This window comes from Dermacentor albipictus, chromosome 2 (genome assembly GCF_038994185.2).
Source record: "Dermacentor albipictus isolate Rhodes 1998 colony chromosome 2, USDA_Dalb.pri_finalv2, whole genome shotgun sequence".
In the NCBI taxonomy this organism is placed as follows: domain Eukaryota; kingdom Metazoa; phylum Arthropoda; class Arachnida; order Ixodida; family Ixodidae; genus Dermacentor; species Dermacentor albipictus.
In genome coordinates this window covers 135,820,425-135,837,414 of record NC_091822.1, presented here as the reverse complement: position 1 = coordinate 135,837,414, position 16,990 = coordinate 135,820,425, and the positions used below count along the sequence as shown (strand labels likewise).

General features: G+C 43.2%; 1 protein-coding gene across 3 annotated transcripts in view; it reads right to left on the bottom strand.

Annotated features, from left to right (window-relative positions):
• The window catches only part of mib2 (mind bomb 2), a 65,389-nt gene that overhangs the window by 35,381 nt on the left and 13,018 nt on the right, over nucleotides 1-16,990 (bottom strand). For all 3 annotated transcript variants that reach the window (XM_065451919.1, XM_065451933.1, XM_065451926.2), the window contains exons 4-10: nucleotides 15,357-15,463; nucleotides 14,268-14,462; nucleotides 7,648-7,814; nucleotides 6,540-6,650; nucleotides 4,578-4,682; nucleotides 2,823-2,991; nucleotides 798-925 (exon numbers count right to left, since the gene is read on the bottom strand). In XM_065451919.1, the coding sequence (XP_065307991.1) occupies nucleotides 798-925; nucleotides 2,823-2,991; nucleotides 4,578-4,682; nucleotides 6,540-6,650; nucleotides 7,648-7,814; nucleotides 14,268-14,462; nucleotides 15,357-15,463 (982 nt within the window). The remainder of the gene's footprint in view (nucleotides 1-797; nucleotides 926-2,822; nucleotides 2,992-4,577; nucleotides 4,683-6,539; nucleotides 6,651-7,647; nucleotides 7,815-14,267; nucleotides 14,463-15,356; nucleotides 15,464-16,990) is intronic.

Here is a 16,990-nt window from a genome sequence, read left to right as displayed (position 1 = left end):
GAGTGAGTCGCGCACCGTCATTCCAACAACCTATCACGCACGGATAATTCCGAGTCTAGTGGACGAGACGCCGCAGTTATCCTTTGACTATGCGGTACCGTGGTCAATCAATCACTTTATCATAATCAATCAATCACAATCAATCAATCAATCAATCAATCAATCAATCACAAATCAATCACTTTATAAATAAATAAATAAATAAATAAATAAATAAATAAATAAATAAATCACTTTGTTGTATAAGAGGTTAACAGCTCAAGAAAGCCAAAGCATGTTAAAGAGTATGACATTGCATTCCATCAGGGGTCATGCCTTGCCATACTGCAGGCACCAGAGGTGTCCAGGTAACATCACAGCTGCCATCTTTTGAACACAACTTACGAGGAAGGGCTTAATTGATGGCAATTTCATGTTTGTCTCTCTTTAAATGTGAAGCATTTCTAGGCGAACATTTGCCACTTTGACAATATCAATCTATTTATCTAGCCGTTTAAGTCTTGGTACTCTTCTGGTCGTTTCGTTGACTTGGTATGTACCAAAATTGGCATGGTATGACAAGAGTGCATGACGAACATAAAGATAGGTCATGACATGAATGTCATGACATGCATGTCATACAGGTCATCAAACAGTCGCTTAATTTGGTTAGCTCCCCGCACACTGCTTCCCATAACACCGATTCCCACAGGCTGTGGAGTCTGCCAGCTTTCTTTCTTCACAAATAAAAAGAAACTTTCACTTCAAAATGCAGGTCATCAATCACTGAAAGAGACTAAAGCTGACAAAGCACATACCTTGTCTGGGTGTTTCGCAAGGTTATCGCGCACCACCTCCAGGTGCCCCTGTGCCGCGTCCCGCACCAGGCGGTCCATGCTGCCTGCGTCACTCTGCTGCTCGGCCAGCAAGTGACTGAGCAGAGGGTCTGCAGAAAATAACCAACGCATTTACTTCTTAGGCGTGCTTCAAACTGACAGACAATGAAGCCAGAGAAGCCGTAGGGAAAGTTAATTGGTATGTTTCATTGAAATGTAGGAATACCGTGGAATTTCGTTGATGCGATCTTCACGGGAACCGGAACATAAAATGCACCATCCGAAAATCGCATTATCTAACGCAAGCTCCAAAAAGCATGAAAATAGGCATGCTCGCATGACACGTTATGCAGAGCAGCATCCCTCGACGCCACACGAACTGCAGACAACGCACTTTTATTCATCAACATTGAAATAGCTCGCCAGTTAGCACTGAACATTGTTCTTTTTAATGTCACTACAAAAATTATTCTGTATGTAAAAAAAAGAAGAAGAAGAAGAAGAAGCCACAGTTTCCTCACACTGAACCGATCAGCGGCACACCGCCCGTAGGTAAGCCCACACTGCTGCAGCAGCACTTTACCGCTAATGACATGTAGCATTATTGGAATATTATTTAGCTAGTATACTGGAATGTAAAGCTATGAGCTTTAGAAATACCAGTAAAAGCCTCCTACTGCTGTTGTATTAACCGATCTCAGGGGGAATATGCGATCGCAATAACCGTATTAAAATATAATGCTCCTATGGGATATTGGCGGGGAAAATAAAAATAATATATAGTGTATTATCCAGAAAAACATATTATACAGAATCGTATCAATGAGATTCTACTGTAATAAGACGCCATGAGAAAGTATACGAGGGTTTACTGGCCAGCTGCCTGCTCCTATGCTCACATACTATGTGATGCCTGTGGTTAAGCGCATGCCACCTTGACCGGGAGCAGTACTGGCTCACGCTGCCAGGGCTAGTCTTGTAAACAAACAAACAAAAGAAAGTGGCCAGAGAGATGGTGCCACCGTGGCTTCTTAACAGGTAGAGCACCACAAGCGTAATGCAGAGATGTGAGTTCGGCCCCACCTTTGGTAAGTTATCTTTTCGTCCACTTTTACATTCCTTTACATTAATACTTTCACATTTCAACTAAATATAACGATTCACTTTCCCTATGCTTTCTCTGGTTTCATTACTTATCACTTCATATGATTGTGGTTGGCAAACAGCAACCCTCGTCGTTAACCCCATTTCCTTGCACTCCATTGCTTGCATTTCATTACAGCCTGGTATAAAAGCTCTCACAAAGGTACAGCTTGTTGTGTTCACAAAGCACAGGAGTCAGCAATGTTGGTGAGGCGGCAGTGGTAGAACGTGAGCATAGTCACTGAATTCGGCAGTGCAGTCGGTTTGAAACACTGCCAGGTAGTCGGCAGGAGTGTTGAACTGCCGCACCAGACGAGTTACTAGCATTGTAGCATGCCACCAGATTTTGGCCTGATATGCAAAACTTGATCGGCATAGCACGATTATTAAGAACAACAAAAAAAAACTCATGCATTTTTTTTACTATTAAAAATAAATATTTCGCTATTAAACGAAATAGTTTGTTACATCCATTTAAAACAAATTTTGCCTCATTATAGTGAGATCTTAAGGTTGTTTGTTTATTCAACATTGTCAGATGTGTAATTTGCCCTGTAAACTTTTATATGAATGTCTGCTATTCATGTTGTGCTTTTGAGTCAGTACATTCTCAAAATTTCAACTGAACATTTAAGCTGAACTACTACAACCATTTTTTTACTTACATTATTACAATTTATTTCGTTATAACAAGGTACGACTGTACTAAGTGACAAAAGAGTCACCATAGAGTACGGTAGAAGTTGGACGAAAACATTATTTTTCATTACTTTCCACCTGTAACAAAGTTTTAAGTTGTAAGTGCTACTCCTTTTAGGTTACACAAGTTCTTGTACAAATACTTGAAATGAACAAACGACATACTTGCATGCTCTTCTCGTGTGTTGGCCGTCATCGTGTTGCTGATCTCAGTGGCCGAACCGGGCACTGGAACTACACACAGCGGGTTGAACGTCCACGTCTGGCCTTCAACGCTCACTCGTAGGTCACCGTCAGAGTACAGCTTGACCACCTTGCCAAGTTTGCCAAGGCACTGCATTAATGGCCACAAATTGGTTGGACATGGCTCGCCGCTAACTAGAGCAGGGGTTCTCAAACTAGGCTCCAGGGAACCTAAACAGAACACGAACAATTCCATCAATCAAGTTTTTTAATGTTACACCAACAAGCCGAATTGGTGTACGCATATTTTGGGCGATTTCTAGGCATTACAGCAATCTCACTTGTTATGCCAGTGTCGGGGATCAGCACGAAGCACAATTTGTAAGCCTAGCTTCACTAGTTTGCCTTGCATTGCAAGTTCTGGCTTGTACGCACAATATGTGAACTCATTGCACTGTGCCAGATGAGCAGAGAAAAATAAAGCAAGGGAAAACAGTGGAGACATTGACAAATCATTTCTTCAGTGCTATCCAGGGCTAGGGGGACTGCTGTGAACCAGCTCATGGAATCCATACAGTACACAGTAGGAAGCTGCCCTTCTCTTTCAATATACCATTTCATTCATATCACATCGTGAGCGCAGCTGCTTCACTAAAGTTCACTGTTGTAATTCTCACACCCTGCGTAGCCATGCACCACATTAACCCTTTCGCTGTCACGGATGTACCGGTACGTCTTCGTGCTTCCCCCCACAGTGTCACTGACGTACCGGTACATTCTCTATCGTGCGTTCAAAATATTGCGCCTGAGCGCAAAGCTGGTGCTCCTGAAATGGCCACGCCATCTGTTGAATCTTTCTACAAGTTCGTATTTTTGCCCCGCAGTGTGTTGGTACATGTATTGAAGAGTACAGTGCGACTGCCACTCGCCCCTCTCTCTTTTGCTGAGTGGCGTGGTGGCTCCGCATTCGCTGGATCATGCGTCGTGTGCATGTGGTTATGTGTTCAAGGGTTGTTCTGCCATCTCGGCTGGTTTGAAGGTTTTTATTTTTCTTCTGTTGGTGTGTCTGCTACGGCGCGTCAAGTTCAGGGGCACGCGCTGTTGCCTCTCTGAAAAGAGTGACTCGATTGCTGCTTTCGCTCTCTCGCGGCACCCTCGCTTCCGACTTGCAGCAGCAAACGTAAAGCGCTTCGAACTTTGTTTTAGCCTTTTTCCATTTCCCTCTGTCTTCTTGATCGCACAACGTCCCATTTCTCTCCATTGTGCGGCCGACTGAAAGCGCATCCTCCCAGCGCGCGGTTACTTTTGGATGGCTGAGCGCACAGGACCTTCGTCTGCTCATTGGTGCGGTGGCTCTTCTGATTCAGAATACGAGCCGAGCTCAGATTCGGACTCGGACAGCATCTCATGCGAGGAAGAGGTGAGTTCCACATCGTCAGATTTGAATGTTGAACGGATGTTATAGTCAGGCTTATGATGATGATGACGTTTACTAACAACAGCTGCAGAACACTGAAATGTGCATATTGCATTGACTATGTTATTTGTATACCAATCATAATAAAAAATAAATTGCTATGTTCATTCCCTGAAACCAAGCCGACACTGGGGGTGCGTCATGGCCAGAAAGGTCTGACAGCGAAAGGGTTAAAGGATTGCCTCACGTCTGAACTGACACACAAGCTCTCCAAAACACATGTGTCTCACAGGAACTACGAATACTTCAGCACTACTTACCGCTTTCATGGCGTCAATGTACTCGCCGTGGCCCACTTGCCACTCCTTGAGCTTGTGCAGGTCGTCGCATATTTTCACCATATCCCCCACCGAAAACATCACGACCTGGGCAACAAAACAGATGCACACTCACTGAGAACGCACCTAAGTACCAAATGCTTGAAGCTCAAACAAAGTTGTGTACATTTTATTTGAAAGTACAGTTAGCCCCCAGGGAATAAAGAAAAATGTTGTGCAAAGGAAATCACAAAGACAGCAACAGTGGCCCAGGGCGAGCAATGAGCCAACTTAGCCCAAGAACAGGCACTGTCGAAGAGCTGAAACATGGTATTTTTGAAGCTGCAGAAACTGTACCATACTTTTCTTGCACATAAGAAGATTGCACTTGGAAAGTTTTGAGGTTGGGAAACACCTAATGGCGCTGTAATTTAAAGGGATACCAAAGAAAAGATTATGTGAGCTGTGCTAAAAAATTACCATTCTACAATACCAAAAAAGCCACTCTTATCCCTCAAAATATGCTTTGTACACAAGAAAAGGCAATAACAAAAGATGGGTGGTGGTGGTGCCGCCTTGAAATTCCCGTAAAAGCTCCCTATGACGTCGTGGATTTCGACACTTTCTTAATTTTATATTGATAAAACTGGACTACATAGCACTCTAGAAGAGCCAAAGACTGAACTCAGAAAGTTTCAATAACCTTTACTGAGCCACAATGGCCTAAATGTGAAGAAACGCTTTGAATTCCGTGAAGTCACATTCACATACTGGCCCTGGGGTTTTGGTGCAAAATTAAAGAATGACACAGTGATGGTCAGTATCTCTGCCAACAATCAACCTATTGCCAGGAAATCAATCAATGAAAGCGGAGTTCTTGAAGAACGCTTTATCTATCTATCAGTGTTTCCCTTTAGTGTCTCTTTAATAATAAAGTTGATCTCAAAATGCAAAGCCTGGTGTCACCATGTTACTATGACATCGCGACACGTTACAAAATTGCCAAAATTTGCCGACATTGCATAGCCATAAGGCTAGATATGACCATGCTGGCCATAAACAGAGCACTATGTGCTTTTTGCATCTAAATTTTTTTTTTTTTTTGGCTGCGTTCACATGTGATCGCAGGTGATCGCAAGAACTGAGCTTGCTAGTGCATCCTAACAACATGGCATATGCACCTCCTGGGTACCTAAGCAATCTGGTTTGTAGAAACAGTAAATTACAAATAGTTATTTATTTAGGGCTCTCCGACTTTTGCCGGTGTCTTTCTAGGGTTTAGAGCATTCTGACCTTTCAGTCAATGCAAAATCATAGGCCAAAAATGCCATCTCAGTATTCCTTCAAGCTAATGTTGTGCTTGTTGTGCCACGTGGAGTGCTTGGCCTGCACAGGACGGTCTCATACCATTAGTTTTCTTGCACTCGGTTTTTCTTTTATTCACAAAGCCTTGAACAAATGTAGCCCAGCCTTGCCTATCTGTGCATGAGCCTTCCATAAACCCAGTAAGGAAGAAATTTTAGATGCAACTCTGAACATTTACCAAATGAAAACAAGAATGAATGCTTCCCATTAAGCAATCAATACAATCTGTTCTCAGTCTCATTTTTTTTTCGTGTTCCTGAGGTTGGCGACGGGCAGGAAGTGACCGCCTATGCATTTACCTGCTAGAAAGTACACTGGGACACTGGCACAGAAAGATAAGAAAGGTCGGATTTTACAGTAGCATATAAATTGACATTTTGCTTTTGCTTTTAAAAAAGATGTTAATATGTCACTCCATAATTTAATTACTATTACACTACGAGGATGCTGCCACTTAGATAGTAGCTTGATCATGAAGCACTGCGATGTGGATGAGCTAACGCAGCCTGGCACAATGCAGAGAAATGTCAGCAAAATGTTTGATGAGCCACCTTGAAGTTTTGCCAACTTGAAGCATTTCGAACTTAAAGGTATACTTGCCTTTGTAAGGGCGTCCGGATGAAATGTCCAGCGGTTATTAGAACCCTCATACTGGACCCTGATGTCCCCTCGATCTGTCACACGATGCACGGTGCCAATTTTTCCTATGACCTACAAGCCAAATGTGAGTTTATTTGTTATGAAAGGGGGAAATTGGCATCCGCCTGCGAGTAGCACAAAGATACAAAGCGAACCCAATCAGGTTCCTCAGAAAGAAAGCTTTGCACTTGAAGAAAAATAGTCACCCTTGTTCAAAGATCAAACCTGGGACTAACACCTTTCGGGGTAGTCTCTTCAGCACATAAGTTAACTGGGAGGCAAGCAGACTGAAGGGCAAGGTCAAATTTATTGACAACATGAAGCTTACAAACAATTCTTTTTTCCGTGGTACTATTCCCAAAGACATTTATTAAAAGAGAAATCGAAAAAAAGAAAAGATATCTAAACAACAATTTCGTAGAAAAAAAGAAAAACTGACATAAAAACATCATTTCTGCTTCACACAAAAAGACCTCTAAAAAATTGCAGAGTATACATTTGCAACACAAAGAAGCAGTGAAATATCCCAGTACACATTATTTTTCTATGTGAAATATTCCTTGAGATATAAAAGAAAATGTCGACCCTAGTGACTAGCTCTAGGACAATGCGGTTCAGCAAAGAAAGCGAAACTTCGTTCATAAATCTGACAAACCAAAGTGATCTTCCATGTCAGCGCTGCTTTCAAAGTCCAAACGATCATGCACAGATGCATTAGAATTGGTACAAATGCGACGTTTCTATGCAAGAGCCATGCACACAGCACCTGCGTGCCTCGCCGATGCCATCTTGTAAACTGGAAATGCTGATTGGGCCGACCAAAGCCTTTCTACAGAGGCACTTAAAGATCCGTGCACAGTGGAAAAAGAAGACGAAAACTGAAACCTTAGAAGGGTACAAAGTTCAGAGATCGTGGACATAACTAAGAAAGTCAGCTTCGGTGCTCCAAAGAAGCGTGCAAGGCTGAATACAAGATTTCCGCAGACTTTTGCCTCCAGACTTCGAGACGTGGCTGCACAGAACTTTACATAAGAAATATCGCACGTTGAAAGGACGCAAGCGCACCTACCTCAGACATCTTCGGATTCCATCCACCATGTCCATCCTGCATGATCTTTAGGGACTCAATGTCAAGCAACACTTCCACCCGGTCTCCCACGCTGAACGGAGAGCGCTGCGACTGTGCCGACGCACCTCTCAGAGTGACAACCCCCTGGTCTGACGCAGAGCCCATGCCTGCGCGGCCAACTCATGTTACAATCACGCTGACTCCCTTCTGGTGCAATATGCTAACTGCCCATCGTGTAGTCAAAGCAGCAGACAGTTACAGCATGCCTACGCTTCAATGCATACTCAAAGATAACGGTGCGTTATCACCACACAGAATCACACTTCCTTCTTCGGTACTCTGTTTTACTAAGCCATTCAAGAGGGGGAAAGTGTGCTGCTGATAACACCAAAGGCAAGTGTCGCTTGCACTGTGTTAGCACAATGCACTCTTTGCTTTTGATTTACACTACTACACTGAACGGCTTTACGTGTACTTGTGTTATCACCCACGGTGAGATACAGATAACAGTGCCTGTGTGCGACCAATCTAGGCTCTTCTACAGATAACAGTGCCTGTGTGCGACCAATCTAGGCTCTTCTACAAACCTGTTCCTTATTACAAGCGATTATGGTCCAATGAATATGCTGCTGATAAGACGAATGCCACACGCAACTTCTACTAGGCTGACAAGAGAGTGCACCATCCCCACTTCACTTTACCCGGTGGGAAATCTAAAACTTTTCGTACCAGACGCATTGCAGTTGTTACATTTGCTGGAGTTCGAGGAGTTTCTAAAGCTGGGCAATATTTAAAAGCGAATTCGTAAGCCCTATTCTTCAGTTGGTGCAGCTGCATGTTAGTGGCGTCAAAATGCGTGACTGTATGTTTGATGATAATGGTACGTTCACATTGAGGAATCCGGCGTCTACAGCGAATGGAATTCTCCTGCCGCCGAAAATCGCGTAGTTCACACTGCTTGCGGACCGCGCCGCCGGAAAGACATACAGCGCCATCTGTCCCCCAAAGTGCTAACCTCCAATCGAGCGTGGGATATCCCGGATGTTCGCGCGGCTCGAAGGTGCGATGTTGTCTCCGCTCGCATTGAGTTCGTGTGTTTATGTTGCGCGTCTCCACCATTGCTTGGAAAGACAATGATGAACCCCGGGCAAGAAGAGGCAGTACTGCTCGGCCTGTTGGCAAGCGCCTTTCTGGCGATGCATGACGCGCAGAAGCATTCGCCGAAGAGACGGCGGCAGCGGCGATGGTGGGTTCGCCCACCAATCTCGCGACCGATCTTGTGCCACAAGTCTTCCTTCAGCGCGTTGTCTTTGTGCTTCAAGTGGCGCTTATCGTAGAGGACTGGGTGGTTGCGCACCAGTTCGATGAGCATTTCGGATGTGGATGTCGCGGCGGACTTTGATGACTGCGACGACTGCGACATGACGTGAGACTCGGCCGCCAGCTTTGGAAGTTCTGTGTCGCGCTCCCCGATTGGTCAGCGCCGCGCGGCGGCGAGGCAATCCGGCGGCAGCTGCCGCAAAAATCGGTACGGGAGCGATCGGCGCGGAAGGGGCTATTCCGGCGGATCTCGCCGCCGCCGAACTGGTTTCCGCCGAACTGGGCGCCGCTCCAGACGCCGAATGTCTCAGTGTGAACGGGGCATAAGAGTTCTGCGCACATTGAAGAGTCAGAGTTGAGGCTAAGATTTTACACAAGTTTCAGTGCTCAGAGCACAGGCATTTGTTAGGTAAATATATTTGAGCATACAAAGGTGATTTCAAAAAGCATCAGAAGTATTGTGAAACCTTGTTTATAATGAAATGGCTTGTAACAAACAAATGGATCTAAACAAAATCATATTAATTCCCTTGAAATTCCTGCATCAACCCAAACATACAAAAAACCCTGTTTTAACAAAGCAAAAATGTCCTATACAATCCCTAACTGATAATATGACCTCAGAGGAGACACATAATGTAATGATTTCTGCCACAAGATATCTTAAATGGAACGTTTTAGCATACCGTGATACACTACTGTGTTATTCTACACAAAACGACCCAGATTCCAAAAGTCCCAATCGTTGATTCTCACGGAAAAAAATGGGCTTGTTGATGATCGTGTGAATGAGGTTTCACCAAAGTATTTTTCTCATAAAAAATTGTTTCGTGATGCATGCATTCTTTCAAGTTTCCATAAAGAAGCAAAAGTTGGTCGGAGTTAAATATCTTTTAAGTGTGAAACAAGGTAGAACGACAAGTACAAGTTTAGAATGTTCTACTGGCATGGTTCTTTCATGTGACAATATAAGTTGACACATTTATTCTTTTCCCATGTTTATTTGGCTCAGTTAAAGGAGCAAGAAATTGTGCATATTCAGAGATTTCTTCCATAAACATCGTTAAGGTTTCAGCCACAACACTCTTCTACTGTTTTTTCCCACTGCTATAGCTTCTGCTAAAAACAATTATTCGACTACAACATTAAGTACTTTACTAGAGAATTGCTTTCAAATTTGGGATAAAATCACTTTTGGATGGTGCTCAGACCTAAATTATGCCTTAAGGCCCCCGAGATAAAAATATGCGAAACAGCTCATTGTACTAACCAACCTTTCATCTTATGATCTAGAAATTCTAATTTGAGTAAATTTTGTTTGGGGGCTGAAAAAATTTTTAAAGTCCACAACCAATTTCACCGGCAGGCACTCCCAAACTGTGTCTTCACTGCAGAACACATATGTGGTGCCAGCTATTTTTCTGGCACGCATATACACTGTGGCTATTTGCCAAGCGAACTGGTGTACACTGGTGTCCCTTGACACCAGTATACACCATTCTAATTTGGGGGGGGGTTCGGGGCATTCAGGTAGGCGCACACGGCATAGATGTAAGCTTTTTGCAGTGGCAGAATAATCACATGCTCATTTCTTCTCTGCTTGTCCACACCAGAACGAAAATGGCACTTGACACTCAAAGCAAACTTTGGCCTCCAAAGTGGAAATTTCTTGACATTTGTCCCCTATGCCACGGTTGGCGCGGAGTGTTGGTGATTCAGGTTCTTGCATAACTCACAATTTGCTGGTCTGTAGTACTTACAAAACAATGAATCAGTGCCATGCACAATATCTCGTGTCAGATAAATATCCAATCGTGACGATGACCTCAAAACAGTCGTGATTTACTTTGAACCCACAAATTTATTATTGTAAAACTTAGGTATCGGGGGCATCAACATTCAAACAGTGTAAATAGATACTTTTCTGCCACTTACTGCGCATAAACAAGCATGTGCTTATATTTTATGCATAAACAGTTCATAAGCACGGAAAAAATTCAGCTGTCGCCTGTGACGACACAGTTCAGGAGTGCCTACTGGTGAGATAGCTTTTTGATTTCAAAAATACTTTTCCTGCCTCAAACAAAATGTACTCTAATATAAATTTCTAGCTGACAACATATAAGGGTGGTGCATTTAACAAGCTATTTCGCATATGTTTATCTAGAGGGTCTTATTGCTTAATTTAGGTGCGAACATCATCAATCTTTTTGCCAAATTCAGAAGTAAGCTTCGGGAAAAGTACTTTATTTCATTGTGTAACATATTTTTAGCATAAATTATAGCAACAGGGAAAGATAATGAACAAATATTGCGGCTGAAACTTTATTCGTTAGGCAAAAATTATTGAAAATGCACGATTCTTTGCTTCTTTTTACTGAGTTAATTAAGACAGGAAACTCACAAATGTGTTCACCTATGACGTCACCTAAAAGGACCTCACTTGTGGAATGTAGCATTCCTAATTAGAATGGCAGTAGAAAAGACGATCTCAGTGAGATGGGTGCTGTCCGCCATGTTATTTTAACTTCTTTGTCCTCACTTCTCCCCTAGCCCACTTCGTCATTCATGCATCCAGCGCAGACCGCTTCACTCTTCTGGACTTCTTTTGATTACACCACGTGGGTGTAATAAGGAACAGTATCAATAGTGATAAGTATCTGATAGCATGACAGGGTAGAATGCTACAGAAAAGCAAATATAATACTTTTTGAATACCTCAGATGCACATTAACGCTTACACATTTTCCTTCTCCCAAGAACCATTAAGGAATGGAATTAATTACCGGTATTAACACAAGAAAGCATTAGTGGAGAACCATTTGAGAAAAAGTTAAAGCCACACTGAAAGATGCACGCACGTATACGTGCTCACCGCTTTTATTTTTTTTTTTTGGTGGGGGGGGGGTGCATATGGTGTGTGTATGAGCTCGTTTGTTAACACTGCATTTATAGTCTTGCATTATTGATCGGAGTATGTGCAGAATATTTCTTTTTTGTTTGCTTATGTTCGCCTATTCATGTACTGTACTAATTGCCGAAATACTGTAATTGACTTGTTTTTCTTTGTGCTATATGTATTATTGGAACATTCATGTATTGTACTAATGGGTTGAAGTGCTGCTTTTGACCCACCCTTTAACGGCCGACAGGCCAACAGTACGAGTAAATAAATATACTTTAATATGTTTCAAATAGAGGCGCACACCGTTTGACCTGAGGCTCCAGTGTATCAGATGTTCTTCAATATTCCATGCTGGGATGCAGTCTTAGTCACTTACAATGGTCTGTACAATATAGAATATGAAGGTACAGCTCATTTCCTTACAAGGAGATACTCTCCAGGTTGTATGTCTGGTATCTTGCTACTGTGCTTTTTAATCAAAATTTTTCTTCATGCGGCGCTTGTAGACCTCCTGTTCTTTGACAGCTTTCCTTACTTCAGCGAGTTTGAGATTCTCTAGGAGGCCTAGCTCAAGATCTGCAGGAAGTATGGGTGCTGTACCCGAAGTGGCAAAATGAGGACCGCAGCTTAAACCAGTGGTGTATGATCTGTTGTGATGTTTCACAGTGGCCTCGAGACAACACTTCCAGCCACTGGCAAAGTCTGGATACATCTTCAGCTACTGTTTGACGTCTCGCATAGCATGTTCTGTTAGGCCGCTTGCTACCGGGTGGTATGGAGAAGAATACTTGATCATTATCTTGTGCTCCTGAGCCCACTTTGATAACTTGGCACACCGGAAAGCCGGCCCGTTGTCGCAGACTAGCATCCTTGTATGTTTAAAACATTCAGCCTTGAGGAGATCTATTACGCTGTTTGCATCTTCTTTGCCAGCTTTAGCCGCAATCGTCCTTGTGCCCTCATCTATGGAAAGCAAGAAAGCTTACTCGTTTGACTCCTTCTCCCTTCTTTTCGAGCTCCACGAAGTTTAAACGAATCACGTTGAATGGAACGCTTGAATATTCAGGGTTTGTCATAACATCTGTCGATTGCTTGAATTTAACTTTGTTCATCTGGCAGAGCTGGCATGTGTGGATGTAATGGCGGATATCATTTTTCATGCCCGGCCATATGAATCTCATGAGCAATTTCTTATAAGTGCACCAGAAGCCGTCATGTCCGCCCGATCTAGGAATGTCGTAGTATAGATGAAGAATCCTTGGAAATCGTAGTTGGTGGTACATACTTGATACTTTACATTGATAAACTGGAGCTCTTCTGTATCTTCCCACAGCTTAATATGATTGATTGCCTCTGGATTCTTGCTTTATTCGTGTACAAGTGATCTTGAAAGTGCATCAGCGTCAGTGAAGAGCGAGCCAGGACAGTGCAAAATTACAAAATCAAATTGTTGCAGGTAGTTCACCCATCTAGCAATGCGGCCTCTTGGCTGGGCCATGCTCAGAAGTGGAGTCAGTGCTTCATGGTCAGTGAAAAGTATGAATTTGGCACCTTCTAGGTAAGTACAAGCATAGTGATGGAGGGAGCATAGTGAGGGAGCATAGTGAGGGAGCATAGTGAAGCATAGTGAGGGAGCATAGTGTGATGCATCAGTGTTCAGCACGAAAGGCAGAGAAAAATCTGGTATTTGCAAGATGGGGTCTCATAATATTAGTTTTACAAGCTCACAATAGACAGCTTCGCAGTCCTCATCCCATTGAAAAGGCATGCCTTTCTGAGTTAAACGTGCAGGGCACCTTGTTCTCAGTGCATAGTTCTTGATAAATGCCCTAAAGTGTCCTGCTAGGCCAAGAAAAACGTGCAAGGAGTGCACGTCATAAGGCTTTACCAGCATGAAGATTCTCTCTACCGATTTTTGCTTAGTGCTTTTAGTGTGTCCATCAAACACCCTGCCTAGAAATACTACTGTATCTTGAAAGATACAGTAGTATTACAGATACAGTAAGCAATAGAGCTCTGGACCATGGTGCACAAAGGCCCCAGCATAGCATGGCCATGGTTGGCATGACACCCAAATGCTGCCCTCTCCTGTCATTTTACCCAACTTCTCACACACCCTGCCCAAAAAATTATTCTGTGCTCGTGATTTTAGAGGTCCCACGTGCAGCTGTTAGTGCTACTGCACTGCAGGCGTCATGCTATTAAAAGAAGTTTTCAACATTCTTCATTGTCACCGCAGTGTTTCATGTAGCTATTTACAAGAAGCTACCAACCGTGCCTTCCATTCAATTGTGTCTCACTAGCAGCACCAGGAGGCCACTTCAATGCTTCAAACCGTGTACCAGTGTAGGGCAGAGAGAGTGAAAGAACTATGCCTGCAGCCTCTGTCACGCACCCAGTACAGGAAGGTGGTCTCGGTAATAAGTAGGTCCCGGCACGTCCTGGATGCACCTCAGGTCCACTTTGCCCAGGTGTCCTAACCGGTAGACGTTGGTCGAACCCGAGGACCAGCGCACGCTTGCCACACTGCGTCCGGACTCGGTCTCCCAGCCGCGCACGTCTGTCACCATGCCCGCCTTGCCCTCACCTCCTGCACCGTGCAACCACCCCAATGCTCGGAGCAAAGGCAGATCACTTCCCCTGCAAACGGCTGTTTGGTGATCAACACCCCTTGCCACATGGGTAAGCTGACAGGTTAGGTAAGTTAACCAAAGTTTCGTGCAATTTCAGGTTCTTCTGCTTGTCATCATAAAATAAAGTTGGCAGCTCCTGTTTACACTCAAAGTAATAATAACAGCTCAGGGTGAGTGCTGAATGTAGTTTTTTTTCAAATGTGTATGACTTGACCTGACATGCAAACACAGGCATCAGCATATAAGCACCTATAAGAACCTAAAAAATTCCTTATTTTTTTTTTTGGTAGCTTTCTTGCTTTTTTCATTGACCTTAAATGATTAAAGTTAATTGGACAGCCAATTGGTAGGTTAATTGGATAGTAGTGGATTTAGCTGTCATCATCAAAGCTTAATAGCCCATGGCTATTTCTACTTATTTATCTTCATATCCCCATCAGCACAAACAGGGTGTGTCCTGTCCATGCTGCCAAATGGCACAGCAAACCATTTATAAGCTCATCCCTCATGTAGACCCTTCTCAAACAGGTACCAAAGGGTGCAAAAAATGTGTAAACATTTAATTAATAAAGACCTGCCACAGGAAATTACTTCACTAAATCGAGAACATAATGCACCATTTTCCATAAAAGCATTCTACGGTAATGAGATAGTTGCATCATAAAGAAAATTTAATTCAATCGAAGCTGCAAAAGTTGTAGCAAAGTTGCTACTTTCTTAAATAGCAGCATAACGCCACCACTTTGGCATGAGAAACTTTTATAATCTGCACCGACAATACATTAGTCAACTATGTGGGCAAACCAGTGGCAAAGGCAAAATTGCAAATTCAGTGGTTTAGCAGCACTCACCGTCTTGATTGCCCCAGTCCCAGTCAGGGCCCCGAACAACCTTGGCACCAGTGAATATTCCACGTGCTTGAATCTTGACAGCACCTTGCCTCTTGGGCATCTCTACCCTGCAAAAAGAGACAGGATCAGAAGATTTAACACATGATCTCGCACAGCCAGGAAAAAGCTTCTTCCGCTGCAGTCCAAGCGCAACTGCTGCAAGGGCAATGCAAATAATGAGATGCATAAGCAAAGGTAAATTGCAGAGACCATGGTGCAGCAGAGATGGTCATACGTTTTTCACTTCCTGGTTGCAGTTAGCAGACAACCAACCAACAAACAAAAGTGCACTAACCACTAAAAATAGGCAAAAAGCGGCATCTACAAAGGAAAAAAAAAGAACAATAGTATACAAGACTATAAAGGTAGCTGCGAGATATACAACAAAAATTTAAAGATGTACATATATAGGCAGAGGAGACTGGCAGTCTCAAACACTGTTGGCCGTTTTCTTGGCCCTCCAGTATGTTTTGCCACTCAAGCAAGGAAAACTTCTGCATTATCATATCATGTGAAGTACAGATTGGCTTTTCAAATGGTCTGTTAGTTTCAAAATACATAAGCAAACAACTCCCTCAGCCTGAACAGAAGCACCAATAAGTTCATCAACAATTTACACAAGTTCTCTGAACCGAATATAAAAATGTGGCTTGCATTTTAAGCACAGGCACCATGTTAGGACTAAGTACTTTTGCTTGTGTCACCATGAGTTAGCAAAAATCTCAACATTGGGTCAAGCACTGAAAACAAACACGTCTCTTTTTTTGCCTAAGCTTGAAAGAAGTTGAAAGAATTGACAAAAATATAAAGCACCGCTGAACCGATAAGCTATACACAATAAAGTGTCACTAATAGCAACCATTTTCATTACTAGCCACAATATAATTTACAAAGCACTGACATTACTAACCTTAATCAGTCTGCATTACTGTAGAAGCAAACCCAACAGCTTGTTAAACTAGGGAATAAAGTAAAACCAGTAACTTCAGAACACCTTACTGCACAATATTTTACTACCGTTATCAGCCTACCTTTAAGCCCACTGGGAGACAAACGCCTCTCACAGATATCTCCAATTGCCCTTGTCATCAGCTTCCAAGCGCAATCCACTTTATGCCTGCAAATCTGCTGATCACTTGTCACTCCAATGCCCTCGATTGTGCTTCCACTTAAAATTTATCACCGACTAACTCCACAAATATAGCAAGCAATGAAAAAAATAAATAATTAAAGACCCAACTGTCGTTTACCTAGCTTTAGAAAACCAGGAAAGGCCGTGTACTTCATTCAAGTTACTCAAGGGGACACAGTTCCGTCTTGGAGCGGACGACCAGCAACGATAGCAAGTTACAGAACACAGAGTTTGAAGTGTGCAAAGAACAGGCACTGATAGCTGGATCAGGAACCTGCATGTGAGTGGTGGAACGAGGAGAAGCGTGAGGAGGGAGTGCTTCCCTTCCTCTTTACTCCCACTGGTATGCATTGCAAGCAGTTGTGCAATACACCAAGTGGTCTCTTGCCTTTCATTCCCACGGCAACCAAAACAAACGAACTTCCTCGTTGTCAGTGCACTGACCTGCAGCATGTGCTGACAC